At 39.1% G+C, this 22985-nt stretch overlaps 11 protein-coding genes across 11 annotated transcripts; 5 read left to right on the top strand and 6 right to left on the bottom strand.

Moving 5' to 3' along the window:
• Positions 1-267: 267 nt before the first annotated feature.
• Positions 268-2197, top strand: BATDEDRAFT_2468 (uncharacterized protein; the record flags this gene model as incomplete). Its single annotated transcript, XM_006674825.1, has 7 exons — positions 268-352; positions 428-539; positions 616-668; positions 762-1130; positions 1215-1340; positions 1507-1685; positions 1985-2197. Coding segments are annotated over 7 exons (1137 nt in total), but the record flags the coding sequence as incomplete, so codon positions are not given.
• A 367-nt stretch (positions 2198-2564) lies between these two features.
• Positions 2565-3788, bottom strand: BATDEDRAFT_22408 (uncharacterized protein; the record flags this gene model as incomplete). Its single annotated transcript, XM_006675498.1, has 2 exons — positions 2565-3203; positions 3315-3788. The coding sequence occupies 2 exons, from the start codon at positions 3786-3788 to the stop codon at positions 2565-2567; spliced, it is 1113 nt and encodes a 370-aa protein (XP_006675561.1).
• A 691-nt stretch (positions 3789-4479) lies between these two features.
• On the top strand, positions 4480-4950 carry BATDEDRAFT_22407 (uncharacterized protein; the record flags this gene model as incomplete). Its single annotated transcript, XM_006675497.1, has 1 exon — positions 4480-4950. The coding sequence occupies one exon, from the start codon at positions 4480-4482 to the stop codon at positions 4948-4950; it is 471 nt and encodes a 156-aa protein (XP_006675560.1).
• A 609-nt stretch (positions 4951-5559) lies between these two features.
• BATDEDRAFT_22406 (uncharacterized protein) lies at positions 5560-7618 on the top strand (the record flags this gene model as incomplete). The annotated part of the gene is made up of 3 exons (XM_006675496.1): positions 5560-6397; positions 6570-6751; positions 6845-7618. 3 exons carry the CDS (start codon positions 5560-5562, stop codon positions 7616-7618), a joined length of 1794 nt encoding a protein of 597 aa, XP_006675559.1.
• Positions 7619-9115: 1497 nt separating this feature from the next.
• BATDEDRAFT_9270 (uncharacterized protein) lies at positions 9116-9628 on the bottom strand (the record flags this gene model as incomplete). Its single annotated transcript, XM_006675036.1, has 1 exon — positions 9116-9628. The coding sequence occupies one exon, from the start codon at positions 9626-9628 to the stop codon at positions 9116-9118; it is 513 nt and encodes a 170-aa protein (XP_006675099.1).
• Positions 9629-9763: 135 nt separating this feature from the next.
• BATDEDRAFT_86010 (uncharacterized protein) lies at positions 9764-13531 on the bottom strand (the record flags this gene model as incomplete). The annotated part of the gene is made up of 11 exons (XM_006676084.1): positions 9764-10614; positions 10699-11260; positions 11374-11583; positions 11681-11809; positions 11895-12019; positions 12120-12174; positions 12267-12362; positions 12451-12571; positions 12706-12803; positions 12890-12987; positions 13366-13531. 11 exons carry the CDS (start codon positions 13529-13531, stop codon positions 9764-9766), a joined length of 2511 nt encoding a protein of 836 aa, XP_006676147.1.
• Positions 13532-14211: 680 nt separating this feature from the next.
• On the top strand, positions 14212-14790 carry BATDEDRAFT_4427 (U2-type spliceosomal complex subunit CWC24; the record flags this gene model as incomplete). The annotated part of the gene is made up of 1 exon (XM_006674845.1): positions 14212-14790. A coding segment is annotated over one exon (579 nt), but the record flags the coding sequence as incomplete, so codon positions are not given.
• A 467-nt stretch (positions 14791-15257) lies between these two features.
• On the bottom strand, positions 15258-15785 carry BATDEDRAFT_6715 (uncharacterized protein; the record flags this gene model as incomplete). Its single annotated transcript, XM_006674868.1, has 2 exons — positions 15258-15549; positions 15664-15785. Coding segments are annotated over 2 exons (414 nt in total), but the record flags the coding sequence as incomplete, so codon positions are not given.
• A 184-nt stretch (positions 15786-15969) lies between these two features.
• BATDEDRAFT_85105 (uncharacterized protein) lies at positions 15970-18007 on the top strand (the record flags this gene model as incomplete). Its single annotated transcript, XM_006676361.1, has 7 exons — positions 15970-16443; positions 16535-16668; positions 16724-16874; positions 16957-17180; positions 17271-17398; positions 17484-17708; positions 17811-18007. 7 exons carry the CDS (start codon positions 15970-15972, stop codon positions 18005-18007), a joined length of 1533 nt encoding a protein of 510 aa, XP_006676424.1.
• Positions 18008-18286: 279 nt separating this feature from the next.
• BATDEDRAFT_86008 (uncharacterized protein) lies at positions 18287-18523 on the bottom strand (the record flags this gene model as incomplete). Its single annotated transcript, XM_006676083.1, has 1 exon — positions 18287-18523. The coding sequence occupies one exon, from the start codon at positions 18521-18523 to the stop codon at positions 18287-18289; it is 237 nt and encodes a 78-aa protein (XP_006676146.1).
• Positions 18524-19067: 544 nt separating this feature from the next.
• On the bottom strand, positions 19068-22735 carry BATDEDRAFT_34279 (uncharacterized protein; the record flags this gene model as incomplete). The annotated part of the gene is made up of 11 exons (XM_006675748.1): positions 19068-19589; positions 19707-19840; positions 19953-20000; positions 20092-20467; positions 20559-20793; positions 20879-20930; positions 20983-21221; positions 21294-21578; positions 21663-22018; positions 22122-22309; positions 22553-22735. The coding sequence occupies 11 exons, from the start codon at positions 22733-22735 to the stop codon at positions 19136-19138; spliced, it is 2550 nt and encodes an 849-aa protein (XP_006675811.1). The 3' UTR covers positions 19068-19135.
• Between the last annotated feature and the right edge of the window lie 250 nt (positions 22736-22985).

The following is a 22985-nucleotide window of genomic DNA, read 5'->3' as shown; positions in this document are numbered from 1 at the left end:
CTTGTTTCTTCATCACCAACTACCACTCAACTTCCACTGTTTGCTCAACTCACCAGCAGTCATCTACAGTCAGATCTGGCCAACCATTCTGCCAATACTACTCATACTGCTGACCATCCTAATCCTGCTGCTAGTCGGAATGATGTGTCTACTATGTCTGCTTCTGATAGAACACCCTCTTCCAGTCATCAGCAACATGTTTACTCTCAGATTCAACCACTCTCCGACAATCCTGCTAAAAAGTTACCTTCCTTTGGCTTGCAATCTTATGCATTGCCCTCTTCATGGAATCCTAAAGATAAAGGTTCCATTCTAGATCTGTCCAACAATAATGTGCGCGTGAGTTATCAAGGTATAGTTTCTGTATGGTTGCTGTCAACACCTCTAATCGATTGATATTGCCTTCTAACTCGCAAAATTCAACCAGGCTCTGGAAAATCTGATGCTGATGCTGCTTCGGTCCGTGCAAATACATTTATTCCTCCTCAGACTGGCATCTATTATTTTGAAATCGCTGTAACGAGCAAGGGCCGCGATGGGTAATTTAGGCTTGATATTCATGTGCGTGAAATGCAAATGTTGAATCACTAATTTGGATTTTAATGTCTGTTTTAGGTATATTGGGATTGGCTTTAGTACATCTACTTTTGAACTGAGTCGACTTCCAGGTTGGAAACTTGCTGAAATTGTGCTGCTTACCAACTCATACTTTTACTGACTATTTTAAATGTGTAATGACTGCATACTTGACTTTAATTTAGGCTGGGATGATCTTTCTTGGGGTTACCATGGTGATGATGGTAATATATTCAGCGGTGCTGGAAGTGGCAAATCATACGGACCCACATATACAACAGGCGATATTGTTGGCTGCTGTATCAACTTTATGAACATGACTGCCCTGTTTACAAAAAACGGAATTATGCTTGGTGTTGCATTTCAAAACATACTTCGCGACAAAAAACCTGGCCTAAAACTATACCCATCGATCGGTCTGCGAACTCCTGGAGAAGTAATTGAAGCTAATTTTGGTCAACGACCGTTCAAATTTGATATTGTTCAGTATTGTCGAGAAGAGCGCATCAAGTTTAAATCAACTTTGAATGGAATTTCACTCAGTAGCTTGACGTGTGCCGGTACTGCGTCTACAGATGCAAATATGCATAATGTGTTGGGACGACCACTTTGCGAATCAAAAATTATTGACAATGTAGTCCTGTCATATTTGATTCATCATGGATACAGTCAGGCTGCTACAAGTTTTTATACTTCTGCATTTGGAAACTGCGACCTCGATAATCAACCTCAAATGAACTTAGAAGCACTTTCCAGCGAGTCTGGTTCTCTAGCCAACCAATTCCCTGGCAAAAAAAGTATGCATATTCGAAAAGGTAGGCGCAGGAATTTGCCAGTACTTATGGCTTTGATGATTTAATCTATATATATTTATCTGTACTGCGATTGGTTTTATCCTTATTAAAAGTAACCAATTATTCAACTCAATAGACATTCAACTACTCATAATTCAAGGCAAAATCGAATCTGCTATTGCAAAAATAACACAACACTACAGTGACATGCTGAAAGAAAATGAAATTGTTCGATTTCAGCTGGACTGCCTCAAATTTATTAACATATCTGCTGGTTTTGACTTTGATTCCAATCAAGGTCAAGACTGCAAAGATGTAGACGCCATGGATGTAGATGAAGGTCAAACGGACAAGGTCAATCCAACCGACGGTCTTGCTGATGCTTTACCTGATCAATGGATGATATTGATTGAATTTGGACAAAAAATGAACCAGGTGTACGGATCTAATGCATCGGAGAGTATTCAAAATGCACTTCAGGTAGGTTTGGTTATTAGCTGATTAATCTGTCTGAATGTGTATTCTACAATTTAGTCTATCCTTGATATGTCAATGTAACTGTGCTTATTGTTTAACACCGTGACTATTTAAATCATATCTTCAATGGATAATAGGAACTATTTTCACTCATTTGCTATCCAGATCCACACAAGAGTCCTGTGTCATATATGTTGGATATATCTGCTCGGCAAACTGTGGCTAGTAATGTTAATGATGCAATGCTTTCAATGGAGTCGCTTCCTGTTATACCTATACTTGATACTTTGGTGCGCCAAATCAAGTTGACTCACAGCTTACTTGTCAAGGAGGATGTTGGCGCAGCATCTTTTTGTGATCCTGAGCGTGACTATATGTCATGATTTACACTTGCTATAATGTTTTCAAGTATTAAAGTTATGGCATTGTTGTGCTGGAGCTAGGTGGGGGACTCGATTTGTTATTCCCTTTGGTTTGCATGGTTTCCCTAATTTAAATACATTTATCTAGTCCCAATACATAATTTGAATGAATGCTTGAGCATTTCTTATGTATTTGCCAATTATTAATTTTCCTATTGCTCATATGATTTCTGGCTCGGCTCAACTATTTCCAGCCAAAACAGTTGGCTTAACTGTAATATTGGATACAATGAATTGACAGTTTATTCAATTGCTGCCAATAGTACTGATGGCTAGACTATTCAAAATCACCACCTTATTTCTTGACATTGGAAAGTGAATCAGCAGAACTAAATCCCTCATCTCGAGTTGCTTCTTCTCCGTATACTCGATAGATTGGATCCTGCATTCTTGCAAGCATTATGTTCCTTGATGTTAGCAATGCGCAGAATCCAGTCAATTCGATATGGCCCAAAACCAGACATGTCCACATTGCCCCCGAATAGTTTTTAGAACTTTTAGGTACTTTGATACGGGGATCTTGTAACGCGACTGTTAAAAGCACCATAATTACTACAGCTATGCTGACTCCAGCCGTAAGAATAAGGCCCCGAACATATGCAGCAAACAATGCCGATCGCTTTCCCCTAGACATTTTTTCTACATTGATTGAACGAGTTGAAGACGGTGACAAGGCGGTGGATGTATGTCTATGTTCATTATCCCGTTTAAGCTTTGATTGAATAGGATCCGTAGAGGTCTTTTTATCGTACAAAATACTATGTTTCGTTTCGAGTTTTTTTAAATCAGCGCCATCTTCATCTTCTTCAGAGTCTATACTTACACATCCGAGCATTTCGATTGCTTCACTAAGAACTAGAATATATTTTATAGCGCATGTAAAGTCTATTGCTACTACAATCATAATCCACGGCCATGTTATATTTATATACCACTATCACAACAATATACACATGGGACATGAAATTAAATAGACGTGTCAAATTAGTATATGTAACTATCAACTTTTTGCAAAGTCGATGTACAGTAACAAGATTTGACTTACCATCATCTCCCAATAATTACTATTGGGTTTAAACCCAAATATGGCCCTGTCGTACACAGGCTTGACGGTAAAAAAATGAACAGCTACAATAGCAGTTTGCATCAAGATACTCCACACCCTTGCAGAAGCAATCTTGCACATGCATCCTTTTTTGTCCCCACTACTTCGTTTTGGTCCAAAACACGGTGATAGAGTTTGGATTTGAAGCAAAACATGCGCAACCGAAGATAGGCTGATAAACACTGCAATGAGAGCAGTCCATTCCACATCAAAGTATAGATTTACTGTTTGTGCAATAAGACAGCTGAGGAGTGCCAGGGTTGTTAAAAAGAGGGATGCTGCATGCCATGTTCGAGCATAGATTGCATAGCGTGAAATATGGACGGTATTGATTAGAGATACGACAAGAGATGTTCCCGTTGCGAGAGTTATGATTAGTGATAAAATGTAAACTTTTGTACTTTGTATTCCCATCTTGTAGCCGTATTCAGGTAAAATCGAACACTAAATAAGAGTGCCAAAATACATAACCAGTTTTCATCAAATTTACTGAGCATTGTGTTATCTAAACTCAAGCTCTCTGATCTTTTTCCGTGCTCATCTTGTGTAAAAACCGAGCCAATGTTCGTATTTCTGTTTCAATAAACTCCACATTTCTTGAACCTCCAACTCTCTATACCAAACATTACAAGTGAGCATCGAGTGATTAGCATGAATAAAATTGTATTCCCGAGACGTGCAATCTTTGGTTTCTTGAACTAGAGCGCAAACGCATGAGTTTGACAATAAAGATGAGTGAGAACAGTTGATTCCAATACATGAATGAGTTTGACGATCGTACAATGTATGGCTATACCAAAAGTGGAGAAAGAGCAAATTGTGTTTAAGGAATTCAAAATGTCATTGAGACGATCAACTGTAAAAAAGTGCAGCGAATAGCTAGCCATTGCCTATTCCAGAAGCAGCCAAGATAGTGTCTCGTTTACGCAAGTACAATTGCAAGATAACCAATCTGTGGCTTGACTTTGATTTCCTTACCGCCACTCTTGCCATCAACATATTCCTATCCGCCATACACTTTTAAAGCCGGTTATTGTCTGATTAGGGTTTCACCATCATAGAAAGACATTGGTCAACTCGAAATATACAAGTTTCTCACATTAGCATGAAAGTTTCTCTTGTTGCAATACTGTTGTTTTTGGCCTTCCCTGTATTCGCTGTAGTGCTTTCAACTACCTCAAAAGATGCATTGGTGCAATCTAGTTTGAATACAGTAGAGATTGATACTCAATCACAACCCGATTCGTCAGAATCGGTGGAACACCCACTGCGAACATTTGTTCGCCTTGATGCAATGGCAGAGAACCTAGCAATAACCTGGAGAAACCTCTACCAACAAAACCTCAAAACAATGACCAAAGCAACTCGACGAGGAGTTATTGAAGCAGAAGCTCAAATGAAGCAAGCACAACAATCCTCTTTGGACGCTCGGTTAGCTGCACTAAAGGCATTTTATGGTGATCAGTATGAGCGATATGTCTCTCCGCTTATAGAGGATGTGCCAATCTTGCCACTGGACTTTGAACGCAAGGTTGCTGATGAACGATTGACGTATTTAGCAACGCTTCACTTATAGACCTTGTTTTGGTCTGACGTCTGTTATTTCTGATATAAGCTATAGCTGAGGTGATGGAGCAAATCGACTGGGATTGCACTCCTTGCAACATCCTCTCTTTAGCGCATCGGTACCTTTAAACGTGCTAGCTTTCCTTTTCATTCTAGATATAAGCAAGTCTCTTATTCTCTTACTAACTCGATCATTCAACCCAAATAAATTTATACACTTTAAACTTTTGTTTTTGATTTGTTGATGGCCATCTCAAACTCGTTGAGCGTTTTGAATATATCTTTCGAGGAACTTGTATTCTAGCAGAATTCAGATGTCAATCAAGATCGATGGATTGGTAATTTTGAACTCGTTCAGCAACATTTCCAGTGTCTTGACCAGCCAATGCTGCTAGCATTACCACAATGCCATTGTCTTGAGAGCTTTAATGTCCAGAAATAGGATTTGGCTTTTGACAAGTTGCCAAATCTCAATTCCTTTGTCATCACGTGGCAAATGGTTTTCCAGAATGAGCAATTGATTCGTTGCCAAACTCTCCAAGTTTTAAAATTGTGTAAGAGATAGTGCATCAACAGTGCTCGCTAACTCTATAGCATATTCGATACAAAAGTTACTATAATGGTAGATACTGTTGCGTCATCAACAACTCCACATGTATATCTATCCGCAAAAGAGGATTTATCTAGGAGTTCGCGTTCAATGGATTCATTCGATATCTGTTTTCAAGAACAAATATCTTATTTTGAAAAAGCTACAACGCCAGGATCACAGAAAATATCTACAGCCCGGCCAAAGAGTGCAAGAATAAGACAACAGCCCAAACCCGATTTACTCATAACCAGTCTCCCCTCCACGCCAATCTCTCATCATAGATTATTTCACAGTCGAAAGAAACTGAATACAGAAGCAAATAATTCAAATGCGAGCATGGTGATATCACAAAAAAATACAAGGCCTTGTTCTGCTCCAAATAGACCTGCCACATCTGACGACAAATCAATAGCCTCCAACCCTATGGTAAACGTTTACGATCAACCCCAATCTCAATCAAACACTGCACGCCCAGTGACTGCAAGACTACATTCAAAAAATTGCACATCACAAGCACTTGCATCCTTGATATCCAACACGTCTCGTTCGGCTTATACCTATCCTACATCACATTCACGACCAGACCACTGTGACGCGTCTGATATCGATTCCTCTCCAACTCGATCTGTTGCATCAGTGGGACTGTTGGGTAAAAGTCTGCCCCCACCCAACCCTACAACAGCACATAAGCGGTACACTTCTGTTTACCCGTGCTCTTCAAAAATCTTGGCACAAAAATGGGATGAAGCGGCTCGCAAAAAACATGCAGACAAAATCAAATCAATGAAATCGTGCGTAGACAATGCTCCATCAAAGCGAATGGCCCACTTGGATGTTCCATCTAAAAAGCTGCTGAATAAGCAAGGTTAGAAATTTGTATTGAACGTATGAGTGAAATCATTCATTTTGATGTGTATTTGTCTGCCCACATTTAGTGCTCTGTAATCGTTTATTATTGTAGCAGCATGTACCGTGGAGTGTTTCTTTGGTGGCTAACAATGAGTTGAATGGATTTGTTTTATATCTGAAAACCGCAGAAACTCTAAAAAAAATTGAAAAAGAAAATCTGATGTTGCTGGAGCGTATGCGGAGAATGTTCAGCACTCCATCATCGTATACTCTAATCAGTCCAAGACTAAAGCAAGAACGCGCACACAAGACAAAGGTTGGCCAACAAAAGCGTATTGATATTCACGATCAAATTAGCAAAGAGAACTCGGTAAGTTCTCTACGCATGCACTCCAGATTTTTCAAAAATCTCAGTTGGTTATATGCTTGGCAAACACTTATTTTTGATGTGTTTACATGATAGGTGTTGTTGCAAAGAGTTGAAAATAAGCAAGGTTTCTATCAAGTCAAAGACTATGTAAGAGATCGCAAGCAACATTTACAGTATCTGGTCAATATGACAAGGTTTCCTGAAGCTTACCAAGGTGCATTACGTCGAGAGCATCTATCCGTCAGCAAGCCATCCACAGCAAATCATACAAAAAACAACTGTAATCATCATTTTAAGCACAACAATGCTAGCCATTCGTCAAAATCTGCTAAACCTCATCAGGTAAAACAGGAAAATCTCTCCACTTCTACTCTAGATAATACTACAGGGTCATATCACAAAAATATTGCAAACCCGAAATTTCAAAAGCCAGAAAGCACAACTTTGAGCCAGCATGTGTCATCAATAGAACAGCTTCAAAATCATTGTCATTTGAAATCAGCTCAATCTCAAGGCGATTTGAAGTCGAATTCAGTTCAAACCAATGGGCCCGTGTCTAAAAGTTCTCCAGAGTTGGGTATTTTAAAGCAGGACGATGCTGCATTTTGGTATGATTTTGAGGATTTTGAGGATGATAGGCTTGCAGGAACTGCACCACTTGAATACCAGTCTGCGCCGATTGTCGGAATTCCATTTATGCTGCATGAAACCAAGCCAGCACACGGATCAGAATTATCTGTCTCGGTTTCTGGAGAATCAGCAAAAGAGTCTCCAGTTTTATCAGTTCAAGAGTTACAATTGGATGAGTCAGCCAAGGATCATTCTTCGCTAGCTGCTAGTTTTAATAGTCTTGAATCTTTCAACTAAAAGAACTGTTTCAAATGGCCCGTTTTGTTTGAAATTTAAATCATTAGGTTAAATTCAAATGGTTTGACAGTATAAAATATATTGAATCGTCTTGCAGCCATATTCACGTAAAATGCAACGTTTATTCATCTTGCAATCACTGCCTCTATTTTGCTTTGGAATAAATAATGGTTGAATATTCCTTGTGCTTTTCTATTACAAACTAACTTTAATCGGCATTTTCAACCTTTTCTCAACATCTGGAATTGCACGCCACAACCATTTTAAATTATCAGCATAATTTCGGAATCGAAATATTAAGATCTACACGCAATATTGCTGTTTGTTGAACGACTGGCAGATCATGTCTAATCGCTGGATTTGATGAGTTATCATTCCATGAGATTGACTGTCTATTATGTATTCTAGTTTCCTTATTCAATGCTCCATTTACGTGGATAGGGTCATGACAGGCTTTGAAAAGTCGAATAAATTCTACTAATTTTATAGTTTGTATATGTACATACAAATGACCTATATTTTGCAGTTATATTACATCTGAAATAAAGTATCTAGTCAAGCCAAACAATCAACAAGATCAGTCCAATCAAACTATATTTATAAATACAAAAAACCGTATTCAAATAAAGTAGTCTTGATGGCAATTTTAAAATTCAACACTGCCATTTAATTTAACGGCTGCTGCTTCTACTTTGACTTGTAAAGCTCCCTCGGCTACTAATGCTGCGACTTCTACCACGACGATTAGGACTCTGACTGGAACCACTGCTGGATCGTGAACTGACTTTGCTATCAGACCTTTTAGACCGATATTCCCCAGAGCTAACACTAGAACTTTTGCGAGAAAAACGGGATGACCGATTGGGGGGTGATCTTGACCGTGAGCGAGATCTGGATGAAGACCTTTCACGTCGCTTATTAGCTGAATTGTCACGAATTGATTCCAAAGCTTGTTTATCACGGGAATGATGAAGTTGAGCAGAGTTCTTTTCGACTGTTTTTTTCAAAGCAGATCTGTGGACATCACGAGTATCAACGGCAGGAGAGATTGAAGGACTGCGACTTTTTCTTCTGACTTTTTTTTGATGGCTGTTATTTTTACGATAGGATCCAGTGTCTGAAGATGATAGGGACCTGCTTCGACGTCTGCGATCTTGATCTCCGCCTCGTCTATTGCTTAGATCTCTATCCCGACCCAAATTGCGACCACGACGATCATCTCTGCTTAATGACTCTGCAGCTGCGTCTTGTCGTGCACGCTGTTTGAGAGCATCTTTTTGCTCTTGTTCACGTCGAGCTTGTTTCTCAAAATACTCTGTTTCCTTTCTTTGTCGCTCAATTGCTCGCTCGTTTCTCTTTTGATCCTATCATGTGCATAAAAAGACATTGGATAAGCTATTTAATATACAATCAGACAGAGCTGTCTACAAACAAGCATGTTTAAATGCAGTAATATGCTCAAGTGTTGGTCCTTGTATGCAACATTGATAGTGACAACTATAGAGACCAGTCTAAGCATACTACTGAATTTCCAAAGTCAATGGATTGAATACTCACCAGTCGTTCCTGATCAAATGAACCGCCTTCGACAAAGTCGGATGTATCAATGCCAAAAGCAGATTCAAACCGTTTATTAGCCTTTTCCTTGGCCTCGGCAATACGATGCACTTGATGGCTTTTGATGTTGGTAGCATCCAGTTGGACATTGTTGAGATCAGCAAGCATAGACTTGCGGAGTGTACTCACCTGTGCAAGGATCTCATCCTCACCCAATGTTCCTTGTTCCTCAAGAGATTCTTGAAGTTCCAGACATTTGAGTTCTATTTGACGCTTACGGTCATGCTCAAGGATGCCCTGATTGGGTTTACGATGGGCTAGAGAGTTGCTGTGGTTGAAGGACGAAATATCCTTTTTGAACTCATTGCGAGGTCGCAGTGCAGACATATTGCGTTGAACATAACCGTTGGTACCAGAGCCTCTGGCAGTGGAAAGACCAATTCCGTTATACATTGATTAGATGGGTTTGAAGTGATGTCCAGTCTTGAGGAAAGAATGAACATTGCAATTGAATTCATTTGCATTTTGAGTCGACTTTATTATAACTATATTGATGTAAGAATAAATAAAATGTTGCTAATCTATTGCCTAGTAACTATTCTCCGAAGCTGTCAATCGTTGGAGTAATTGCCGAGTAGGCTCGGTCACCGGATGATTTGTTCCATTATGTCGTTCGGCAACAAGCGATAACAGGCCGGTTACGCTCGACAACTCTGCCGAGGGAATCCTAGAATGAGGTTGTGTCGGGCGTACCAAATCTGCATTCATGTCCTGGCTTGCATTAGACTCAACTGACTGCGGCTGGAGTGTAACTGGGTGGTTGGTTCCACGATGAGCTATCCACGCATTTCCATCTGCGTTTCCATTGTAAGTGTTAAACACGTTGGATGCAACCGTCGAGCTTGTAGTGCTAGTATCGGAATACAATGCGGCTTCTACAATTGCATCAAGTCCTCGTGCAAAACCCCAATCATGACCATTACTGTCAGTATGAATCACTGGCTGGTTAGATTCATAATACACCACGTTGTTGTTCCAGACTGGTTCATTGGCGCTTGGAGAATAAGTAAATGTCTGAGATACTGGTTGTTTTTGAGTTGGTTTTGCATTCATATCTGATACAACTCTTCTTTTTTTTGTTTTCATTGACAGAGGTAAGCCGAGCTGAGAACGATCAGACACATCATCATCTGAAGCTAGATACTGAGCGTCTCCAGGAAATGCAGCTGCAGATAGCGTGGATGGGCTGGATTTAAAGGTTTTAATGGCAGCTGCGCTTTTTCTTCGTGCCTTGATCGTACATTTGGGACAAGTGTAATCGTTCGCTTCCCACTTTTGAACTTGCGCAGAAGTGCACGGTTTCCCCGACTTCGTGGTAATTGCACATGCAATATGTGACCATTTTTTACACGATCCACATTCAATCATAGGAAATCCATCTGTAATCAAACCACCCAAAACGTTTTACTATGTCAACATTGGGTAGTTTTGTAGCACCATACATACAGAATAGATAGACTTACCATCAAGATTTATTCCACTGAGACCGCATCGACAATGAAAAAACCAGGTTTCATTATTAGCTTCTGGCATTTCCACAGGCTCATCATTCAAAAAAGAAACAGCCATTTTTGTGTTCTGTTTAATTGATTCGGTAGTCGGGGTGTTTACAACCAAGTCATCAGTAAATGCTGAAGTGGTGGCAACTGTTCTTGTCCGTTTAGGTGTAGATGAATAGCTGCTTTTGACTGGTTTAGATCTTTGTCGAGTAAGGCTGGACTCGACCACATCTGACTTAGACATTTCAGCATACGTCTTCCGTTTGTTTTTTACAAAAGCAGTAGATGTGCTCGGAATAGATCCATCCAAAGCACTCATCAGGCGTGTCGGAGAAATAGGGTGCGAGTCATTAGCACCACCAAATGAAGTGGAATGCTGAAAATCATCTACAGATTGCTGTTCAACTTTTGGTAGGACGTACAATGGTAAAGATTCGTATTTGATATTTCGTCGAGCTCGTTCTAAAATTCGACTCTCTCGCTTTTTTTCCAACTCTAATCGTTTCAACTCCTTGGCTTTGTGTTGCTGTTTAAAATGCAAATGTGCAAAGAATGTGCAATTGAAAATCAAAATGTAAGCCACATCAGCAACATAAATAAGAATTTGGCAATCTCAAGTGCAACAATTGACAACTCAACTGCTTCTTTGCGTCTAGACTCCTCTTCTAATCGTTTAACTAAATTTAAACTACTGTTTCCTGTATTCTCGGTCGCTCTAGTTTGACGCCTACTCCTAGAAGAAACGCCATTATACATTGACTCTGAGTCGGTCAGCTCACGAATCTGTAGCCGAGTAGATCTTTTACGATTTTGAAGTGCCTCGGACAAGTTGCGTACTGTATTCCATTTCTACAAAAAATGTATGTCGCATGACAACACATTAAATTCAAACAACACCAACTAAATATTGCCCTGACTGGAAATGTGGTACATAACAATGATTTACCTTGATCTGTGAAATGGCATGTGGTTTAGCTTCTAGGGTTAGATATTTATAAAGCGCGCGCTCATCGGGATGCGTAGATGCTTGAAACCTCTCTGGCCATGTCTCCCAGTCTTTTATCGTTCTACAAACCTATGTACAGACATTCAAAAAACACTCAACAGTTAGTATTATGATATTTTAAGAATCAAAACGCGCTGTATGAGCAAGCTCTTACCATTGTCCACTTTTTACTGGGTGTTCCTGATAAATCATCATCCGAATCGGATTCAATCGTCATTTTCCGTCTTGAGTGAGCCAATAAGCCGTTCCTTTTTGAAGTGTCCATATACACTCTGTTATCTATTGTATTAAAATGATCATCCCAATGATAAAAACATAAGCTACTGAAAACCATTGGTATAAATCAATACCAAAAACAGTTGAACCCAAAGCTACCAACCGTCAAATAAAAAATATGTATTGTTCTGAGCATCAAATCCGATTGGCTCCACTCTCTATTCAAAGCATATCACTATGATTAGTACTAGCGTTTTACAACAAAAAGGATAAAAATTAATATATGAATTGAAATAGTGACAGATATTACCCATAGGAGCTGGTCATTCTCTTCAGTATTCTTTAATGGTTTAAATCGATCCAAATCTACGAATTGCCAATCACATAATCTTTGGAGAATTAGCACCTATGACTCAAATACGTGGTTTAGATGAGTTAGAGTGTTGCCATCAACATGCAGGTTGATCATATGATGATATAAAGCAGGTTTCTACCTTGGTACAAAGTGGAATGTTGTCATACTCTATTCCGTCAATAAATCCTGCAATCATATTATCCTCGTCTTCCATGCGCTTTTTTAGCTGTGTTGAAAATACCCCAAGCCAGTTACTATGACTACATGCAATGGCAATCAGTGTATATGATGAGTAAAACGGCGCGTTCAAGTAATCTAGTATTCAGTTGAAAACCTTGTGACATTTAAATGCTAAACATGTCTTGATCATGTATGTGTATATTTAAAAGCTTACTCTATATTTCGTACACAAGTGGAACGTTGTAATAATAAAATATGGATATCGATAATGTACTTTGTTGCTGGAATTTGTGGCAAGTTGTCTTCAAGTTGCTAATAGTTTATACAAGTCAAAGCATAGTATGAAACTTTAGTTGAAGTCGTGGGCTCAGTTGATTCAGCAAAAAATCAGTACCTACCTCGGTGTAAAAATCGTCCATTCCAAAGTCATTGTAGTACAGATGGAAGAACTGGCACACTGCAACGAATTCCCAAGTGGATTGAAGTTGTTGAATAGCTAATAAAAATGATTAATTTAATTCGAGTTTCCAGTTAATGTCAATGGATAAAAGCCAAGCCAATGTGCATACATGTCACAATATAAAATGTTCAATGGGAATTAGTTAGGCAACTCGGTACAATGACTTGAAGTTTATAAAAGTTTAAATTGTACAAGCCATTCAGAGAAGACTGAAAGTTGGATATATATTAGGGTTGATGGCTCAATCAAGCATTACAATCTATAACCAGTATAAACATAACAGACTGGTAAATCTATAAAAGAACTTTACAGTCAAGTATATTTATCCAAATGGTTCAAAGAATAGGCGTTATCCAGTCACTATAGTTTAATAGCACTGAATGGCAATACAATCTTGAGTTCAAAACAAGATACCTTCAGAAACACCGCTGTAAACATAACCTTCGTAAGCAGGAGCACAAATGTAGTTTTGTGCAAGACTACTTTTAGTATCTTTATAGACAGAGATATCAGATTCAGATGCAGGGTCGGCCTCTGCATCAATCAGCAACTTGGATGCACGCTTCGCTGCCAGTCGCATCTGATTTTTGTTTTGATATCAAATCGATGAATTGGGGTGTGGCCGCCATTTGAACTTTTTTAATTGCAAGATGGAGTCTAGACCTTATATTATACTGGCTGTTTCATCAAACACTTGGTTTTTGGTGTCTAGACTGTAATCGTTTTTATTCGACTTTTCTCGAATGTTTCTAAACCATGGACAATACAGGCAGCATTGATGATGATGCTGGACAGACAACTGTGCTATTTAAAAAGGGAAGCAGATCTGCATCAAGCAAAAACAGTCTTCGATCCAAACGCTCTCGTATTTCCACAGACGATGCTTTAGAACCATCTAATCATGACGACGATCCACAACCCACTTCTACACCAGCTGTAGTATCTTCTTCACAGTTGCTCAAACGAAAGAAAGAAAAACTGGCATCTTCATCTTTTTTTTCGACTGTCTCTACTGCAACTTCAGCAAGATCCTGGGATACTTCCAGCATAAAGCCAGATCCAACATCATCAGCACTACAGCAGCGAAAAGAAACTCTTGCTCTTGAACTAGCATTCAAGTCATCTGGAACTGCTGCATCACTTTCAAAAGACACTGCCACTCGAGTATTGGATGTGGACGGCGGATCAGAATCAAACAGGCCAGATGAAAGTCCTGCAGCTCCATTAATATATGCTGGCGATGAAGCTGAACTCACTTCTCAGATCTACAAGGGTCAGTCTGCATATACTGAATATGTAAACAAGAAAACTGAGCGGGTCACCCAATCCAATGCAGGCGGTATTCGAGCAGGTCCATTGCGCGGCCAAACTAATGTACGCATCAGCTCCAGATTTGATTATCAGCCTGATATATGCAAAGACTATAAAGACACAGGGTACTGTGGATATGGGGATTCGTGCAAGTTTATGCATGATCGCGGAGACTACAAGGCTGGATGGCAGATTGATCGTGAATGGGATGAGCAACAGAAGAACAAATTGGCAAATTTGGATCCAAATCGATTTCTTATCACTAGTGACGATGAAGGAGATGATGATACCAGTAAAAACCCAAAGGATGAAGATGAAGACTTGAGTCATCTTCCATTTGCTTGTTTGATCTGTCGCGGGCCATTCAAATCCCCAGTAGTAACAAAATGCTCACATTATTTTTGCGAAGCGTGTGCATTGAAGCACTATGTAAAAACCGCCAAATGCTTTGCTTGCAATGCTGCTACCGGAGGTGTGTTTAATGTTGCCAAAGATCTACTGGAAAAACTCAAAACTCATCAAGAAAAAGTGGCTGCTCGTGAAGCCAAGATCAGAGAATCAAACAAGGAACTGGAAAACGATGCGCTCGATGATGGCGAGCAGAGTGATGGTTAATGCAAAGTTTAAAACTAATAATGTACAATGATTTAAACCAGTTTAGCAACCGCACTATTGCAATCTGACACTTGTCTAAATTTTTACAGGCTATACTTGCCCTACCAACACTGGTTTAGTTTGATGATGCAGTTCAATTGGATAGAATATCTGAGTTTGGCTTGTGTTTTCAGACAATCAAGATATATAGAGTTGCAAATCTAATAGATCAATACGCTTTGGTAAAATTACCGATAACAAATATATTACACATCTAATGAAGTAACTACTGGTACAATTGGTTCGATTACCGGTTGTCCATCCAATGACTGAGTAATATGCCGAGTCCCATGGCAGCAAGAATGAGCTGATCCTCTCTTCAAGAGTTGTTTTTGCTGCCATTCTGCATTTTCTTTCCACATACTGCCGTCTGTATATATCTCCATTTTCCAAATAGGAACAGTTGCTTTGACTTCATCCATAATCCAAGCAACCGCCTCAATTGCATCTCGTCTATGAGGAGATGAAGCAATCACTACTATACTAGCCTGTCCAACAGGAACCTGACCAATTCTATGCACAATTGCAATATGCATAATGGACGTGTACATGGCTCTAGTCTTGGCTGCAATACTCTGCATTTGCTTGACTGCCATGGGTATGTATGCCTCGTATGAAAGCATCTGAACTTGTCTTGTCACACCCGTTGCTATGTAGAAACAAAGAGTCAGACAGTCAAGTAGATACCCTCACTATAATGCAAATGGAGTTTATTATAATGGATCTTTGAAGTAATCCAATTAGCACTTACCATCAGTAAAAGTATTTCTAGTGGTTCCCAGAAACGATGACAAAGCGCCTGCACCATCATCTCGCATCCTTTGCATAAGAGCGCAATGATCAATGCAATCCAAAACTATCTCGATAATATCGTCTGATGCTGCCATCTCTGTAACTATTTGAGCAGAAAAGCAAATTACAGCATTTTTACCAGGTTGAATGTTGGCCGTCTTTGGCCAAAATATTCACAGCTGGCCAAAGCAATCGTGACATTTTCAGGTTGACAATTTTTTTTAAAACTCAAAATTAAATTCAGACATTGAATATACTGTCATGGTTGCAGTCCAACATCATATTTCTGAAGTAGCAATCTCTACATCGTTAAAAGATTCAAGCATTCACATCTGGGATATACGTAATGGAGCGCTTTTGTCGACTTTGAAGGGAAATACTAGCATGCCGCTTGCAACAGACATTATGTTTGCCATTGGAAACCATTACACTGCCGCCACAACTGCTACTTCATCAAATTCTGGTATGGTCGATGCCTCTGAAGGCTATAACGGACATATTAACGGACCCGGAAATCGGCCCACTATTCCCTCTGCTAATCTCAACGGGTGGATGCTGCCATCGCTGATTATATCTGCCCAATCAGATCGAGCAACTCTCAACACTTGGTCGCTGGGGAAAGCCCAACCCATCTTAAAATCTGTCATTCCAGAAAAATTGGCCTGTGTATGTATCTCTAATTCTGGACGATACTGTCTTGGAGGTGGATTTTCTGGGCGATTGTACTTGTGGGAGGTGAGGTTGAGTTGATTACACTTGCAGAGTATATTAAATTCTCGCTCTGTTGACACCTTTAAATGATTTATTCTTTGGCGTTGATTAATAGATTGCTACTGGAAACATGCTGCGCATGTTTGATGCCCATTACAAACCTGTAACAGTTGTACGATTCACCGCTGATGATGCACTGATGATCTCTGGTGGTGAAGATGCCATGATTCACCTGTGGTTGCTAGCAGAGTAAGTCGTCTTGGTTAGCATGTGTTAGTTTGGCATGGATCTAAACTATATATAGTGTTTTAGATGAGTCTATAGATCACCAAGAACTCCCTGTAAAATTGAAAAGTCTAAAAGGCCACACTTTACCCATCGCAGATTTAGTGTGTGGACTGACACCATCTACTCAGACTAGATGCTTTACAGCATCGCTTGACAAGACTTGTAGAGTAAGACATTAAAATCCATTTCTAATGTACATGGTGCAAATGTTTGGATTAACGAGTTTTTCAACTTGTGATTTTTTTGTAGATTTGGGATCTAAATACTGGATGCTGTCTTGTTACTATACTATTCCCTCGACCACTTACCTGTATTCAAGTGAATTCACTCGAAACAACCATATATGCTGCTAGCATTGACGGACTTGTTCGTTCAGTCAATCTTTACACCACATCGACAGGTGCGTTGCATGCTTTGTCCGAGGGCGATATTCGCGATGCAGATACAGAGCCATGCGTGTTCAGAGGACATCGGTATGATTGATTTTTTATTTCATTGATCACATTTGCCAGATATTCCTATTTATATATTCATCATCACTGCTGTGAATGTTTATAACATAGGGCTGCAGTGACTTCTCTTTCTTTGTCAATGGATGAAACTCTTTTAGTGACTGGATCTAATGACGGTGATTGTGTTGTATGGGATACCGTTACAAGACAGGCTTTGCGAACATTCAAGGCACATAAAGGTGATTTAGTATGGTATCTAACTAATATATCGGTTAATACCAGACCATAAAGTGCTGACACGAGTCCAATTATTTATATGCACAGAACCAGTATCCAATGTCAAGATTGTTTTTAGACCACCTAGTGTAACCAACCCAGATGCTCATTGCCATACGTTGGTTCAAGCATTCAAAAGATTTCCTATTGTACGAAAATCTATTGAAAAAGATGCACTAGGCAGCGAAAATGATGGTCAATCTTTTGTCTCGAGAATTCCAACTCGAGGACTAAGTGCATTGAACGATGAACTTGATCAAGAGTTATATCCCGGTAAGCCATATAAACTGTCTTTTTGACTGAATTCTTATTTGCTGAACATTGACTTGAGCTATCAAGAAAATTAACTGGCTTGTTTGACATAAACTCCAACAGATGCAAAAAGGATTTACAAAGGAGTATGTAATGCTTATGGAGCGCCTTTGCTTGGAAAAACGAACGAAGATAGTTTGAGCGAGGTAGATATCCTCAAGTCTCGTGTAGCTGTACTTGAAAAGCATAATACCGAGCTTCAGTGTTTGAATGATCGGCTGTATCAAGGTGTTGTCGACCATATTTTTGATACAAAATAAGGAATAAATAAAAGCGTATCATCAGTTATATGATTGACCATTCACACCAATTCCACGATGTTTTAATATACACACACTATTGCAAGAATCAATTATAGACTAGTGTAAAATGATCAAAAACAAAGCTTTATTTATGATTGATGCTGATGATGAATGGCATACTGAATAAGATCTGCAATTTCAATAGATAAATGCGTAAATAAGTAGCAATCAAAAGTCAAGGAGCACATTAGACTGGAAAGACTTGCTGACAGCGAATATAAATAAGTCAATTCGACATCAGAGAAAGCGATTGGTGCTGATCACGTTGGGTGCAAAATTGGAGCTAGTCTGTAACTGGGACATAATTTTAGCAGAGTTTGAAGACCTGTCCTGCTTGCTAGAAGTAGCAATGGTGTTGGTAACTGCTACGTTGGTGAAATGAGACGATTCAGCTCCACGTGAAAAAATCGAAGACGTTGGATCGGCAGCAAACTGAGTGTAGAGAACAAACTGGTTGGCGTTGTTGGCAATCATTATATATCTGGAATATAGTGTTAGATCAAAGGAGTGAAGATATAAATCTTGTAATGAGTTGTATAGAATGGATGAAATACGATCGCTATTTATAGACAAACGAGTGATGGTTTTTGTTTATAAACATGTATCCTGATTGGTTGTTAGCTGGAATCGTCTAGAAAATAAATCCAGTCCATCAAGCAACGTGGCCATATTTACTTGTTAATAGTCGAGCCACTCTAATATGGGTTGTGTTTATTAGACTTGGCAAGAGTTGTCTAATGACAATTGTGACCCATTTACAGCCGCATTCGCGCAAAAGTGAAATATTTTTGTATTCATTTTGCAGAGACTAACATTGTTTTTCACAGGATAATCAAATATTCATATTACTAATTAGAGCAACATTTACTATTGGCTGTGAATAGAAACTCAAGCATTTACGTCATCAACATATTAATACTCGGCTATGCATGCATGGATCTCTATAGACCATATACCCCTTTTTGGCTCTAGCTACCTAAACCATTACAAACTGAATGCATATTTCAAAAAGAAAAATCAACACAATCAATGATTATTTTATTTTCTAGTGCTTTAAAAAAACATCAGTGACTTGATCCTCTGGAATCATCGTCGATTGGATGGTACAAGAGGTTTCAACGACAATCTTTCGTGGTTCCTCGATGTGGGAGCATTATAGCCTTGATATCGAGAATTCAAAGGTATGCCCACACCAGGCGAAATCTCGCCTATATCCTGATCCGTTCCAGAAAAAGAGCTTGTAGTACTGGTTCTAGCTACCCCAGCATTGAATTCATGTGCATTGTCATCTCTGGAAACGTATGATACGGACGAGTTTCGGCTTTCTCCGTGTCTACGACTAGATTTAAGAATCTCAGGATGGGTACGATTTGCAGACTTTTGCTGGAGTTTATCAAGAGGTTTGGAACGAGGTTTGGGTTTGGCAAGCTCTTTCTGATTGTACATTAGGGTTTTTGTTGCATGCATTATGAGTGGAATCGTCACAGTAATCACAATAGACATCAGAAGAAAGATAAACCAAATAGAATCCAAATCGGCACTATTATAAACCATGTTCAATAATAATCAAACGTATATTGATACATTTAGTGCCAATCAAGTGTTGAAAGCAGTGCAATCAGAAATACCAATACATCAATATCGCGATATTACTTACAGACCAACTCCGCATACTTGGTCTTGAAGAGTGTATGCTTGCTGAGCCATGCTAAAGCAACTTAATTGGTCTGACAATCGCAAGTATGAATTGGAAATCGATGTACTCATGGTATCTGCCATGAGAATTGAGACCTAGAAACACAAGTAGACTATTTAAAACACTGACATTCAAAAACATTACTGTGGAATTTGAAATGATCAAAATACTTGCGTTTGAAGATAATCCTATGCTATAGCTTCTTACTATTGCTGTCAGTTCAGTATAATATGAGATTGCGGTTGTTGTCGAGTTCTGTTCATAAAAGTCAGTTTACATGTCAGCCCAAAACTTTTTTCAATATTTACTCGGACAAGGCAATGGTCTAGATATTAATAAACTATACCTGGTACTGAGTAGTTGTGGAGCTTAAATTAGATACATCGGATACTAGCGAGGTAGTGTTTGCTGAAAACCAATCCAGTGTACTGCCACCAAGATTATCAATGCCTGAAATGATAGTGGTACATCTGGAACGAAAATCAATCAATGAATTGTTTTTATCTGCGTTGGTAGCACCTCCAGTGTATTGTAAATCGGACACCGTGTAGCTGGATTGCATATTGCTCACGATCGATCGCAGTGTAGATAGCGCGTTTTTGAGTGCCGGAATTGACATTGCTGTTAGCATGGTCAGATTGGACGTGTTCAAAGTGCTAATGTTGAATGCAGTGACATTGGTAAAAAACTGTGCAGGTGGTGTGGATATTGGGAGATATGTTCTAGATTGTAAAAGTACGATGGTTTAGTGACTGCTACATTGTAAATTCCATGACTACAATTACCCATTATTGGATCATGAAATAACCTTACTCGACATTAAGCTGAGGAGGTGCTTGAACAGACGGAATCGTCATCATCATCTGGCTTGTAATATTGGCTTGATTTGCATCGATGGCACCAAGTTCAACACCAGCAGATAGCAGCGTTTTATTACTCATACACACATTACGAACAATCAAAAGATTATTTATAGTGCTGGTAGCGATTGGGTAGTCTAAATATTTTTGAATAACGGGCGGCGACTCGTCAAATGTCATTCGACAACCTTGAACCATTTAGCCAATAAAGTTGAACATTGTAAGATGGTTTTCAGATAAACGGTTGATTCAAATCACTGTCATTGCAGTTACTTGCCTTCTGCCAACAATGCTGTTGAAACAAAGTACGCAATCGTGACAAAGACTACCAATGAAAACACAAACGAAGCTGCAATGATCTGGGCTCGAATACACACTGCATTTCCCAAAAATATTTCTATCCACCACATGAAGAAAAATAAAAGCACAAGTGCCGTGAGTGAAAGTTGGGCTAATTGTCTATATACGTTGATGGTGCTTATTGATGGCATGATGGTTTGGAGTTTTAATGTAAAGGAATCAAGACTCATCGATATGGCTACTGTGTATATATCAATTGGAGATATTGTCGAGAATTTTCTGGATACAACTGCACTTGCTATTAAGCGCACTAGAGCTAAATAATATTATTAATCAAGTGTCAATATTGATGTCGGTCCTGGCTAGTTTTTTGTAGACTTGAGCTTACCTTCAAGTGAGGTGGAAATTACAGTAGAGAGACTATCAGTTGTATTGTTTGCAATGGCCTGTCCATCACTCAGCATAACAGTTAGATTTTCTGGAAACTGGCTATACAGCTCGTTTAAACTAGGAAAAGAGCCAAAGTATGCATTTAGTATTGTCATGTTTGTGGAAATATCTGTTGGATTGAGCTTTTGTGAAGCTTGAATGGCATAATACTGATTGTTGGATCCAGGTATTGCAATATATGCGCTATTGATTGCCTGAATCGCCAACATCAGTGCATCGTAATCTAGCAAGCGACCGCGTCAAGCCAATTAAAAACCATGATATTAGCCAAAAGCAACGATACTGTATTTGTCTAGTCTTTACTTACAGGCTTGAACAGAAGTAAGTCCAGTTATGGCAGATGTTTGATCTGTTCCCCCTTGAACCAGCGACGAGTTTAAAGCTACACGATATCTCTCAGAGTCGGACAATGAAGTAAAGTATCCTTGGATACTTGCATTGGACACCGTAGCAAGGCGTGTGACATCTTGAGCAGTAACAGGGCTATACTGAGTCACATTCTTTACTGTCAAAATGAGATCGATAAATCCTGCATCAATATCAGAAGGAATTGTATTGGCGATTTTCGATAGGCTTTGAACGAGCTGAATTGAAGTTGATTGAAAAGCCGATCCTGTTATTGTAATGAATCTACTTGCTTGATAGTTTCCAAGCACTAGAATGCTGTATTTTATGGATTATATGCAATACTTGAATATTTGACACTATTTTGATGCAATTCTAACAGTATTGAATGCAGTCATTTCAGTTTAAATATCATTCTTACATCAATATGAGGGTGAGGAGCGAAATGCCCAGCTTGATAATGAATTTTGATGAAGCTGAAGGCAGACCACGCGTTTCTGATCTGAATATCCGACGAACACAACATGCATACACTGACCAGTTGTATATGGCAGCCGCAATAAGATACAATGCCATACAAAATAGAATAGCAACAAGAAATCCATAGCCCTAAATAATTTGATTCGCAACAGTATTAGTTACTATTTAGGATTGTAGACTTGTATTTCGTTCAACACGTGGGTTCTAGTTGGATGGCCATGGCAAGTTTAAATATTGAACTTGCCGGAAAATACGAAGCCAAATCAGATATATTAATGGTTGATGTAGATATTGGAATATTTGTGTAGGAGTCGGGTTGAATTCTTAAAGTCGTTCTAAAGACACGAGCCACATTCGACAGCAAGGACAGACCACTGGGAGAGTCGCTGTACAGAAATACATCATTTTTTGTGGCTGGAATATAACGCCGATAAAGTTCTTGCATGAAAACTGATACTGGTATATGGTTTTGTTCAAACTAAAGCGTGGTGGATTTAGTAAAAGTTTGAAGGTATGATTTGCTTGTGAAGCATATTTGAATGGTCTTGCAGCCATATTCACGTAAAATGCAACGTTTATTCATCTTGCAATCACTGCCTCTATTTTGCTTTGGAATAAATAATGGTTGAATATTCCTTGTGCTTTTCTATTACAAACTAACTTTAATCGGCATTTTCAACCTTTTCTCAACATCTGGAATTGCACGCCACAACCATTTTAAATTATCAGCATAATTTCGGAATCGAAATATGAAGATCTACACGCAATATTGCTATTTGTTGAACGACTGGCAGATTATGTCTAA

This window comes from Batrachochytrium dendrobatidis (genome assembly GCF_000203795.2).
Source record: "Batrachochytrium dendrobatidis JAM81 unplaced genomic scaffold BATDEscaffold_1, whole genome shotgun sequence".
NCBI lineage: Eukaryota > Fungi > Chytridiomycota > Chytridiomycetes > Rhizophydiales > Batrachochytrium > Batrachochytrium dendrobatidis.
Note: the sequence above shows the minus strand (reverse complement) of the source record. Positions and strands in the feature narration are given on the sequence as shown.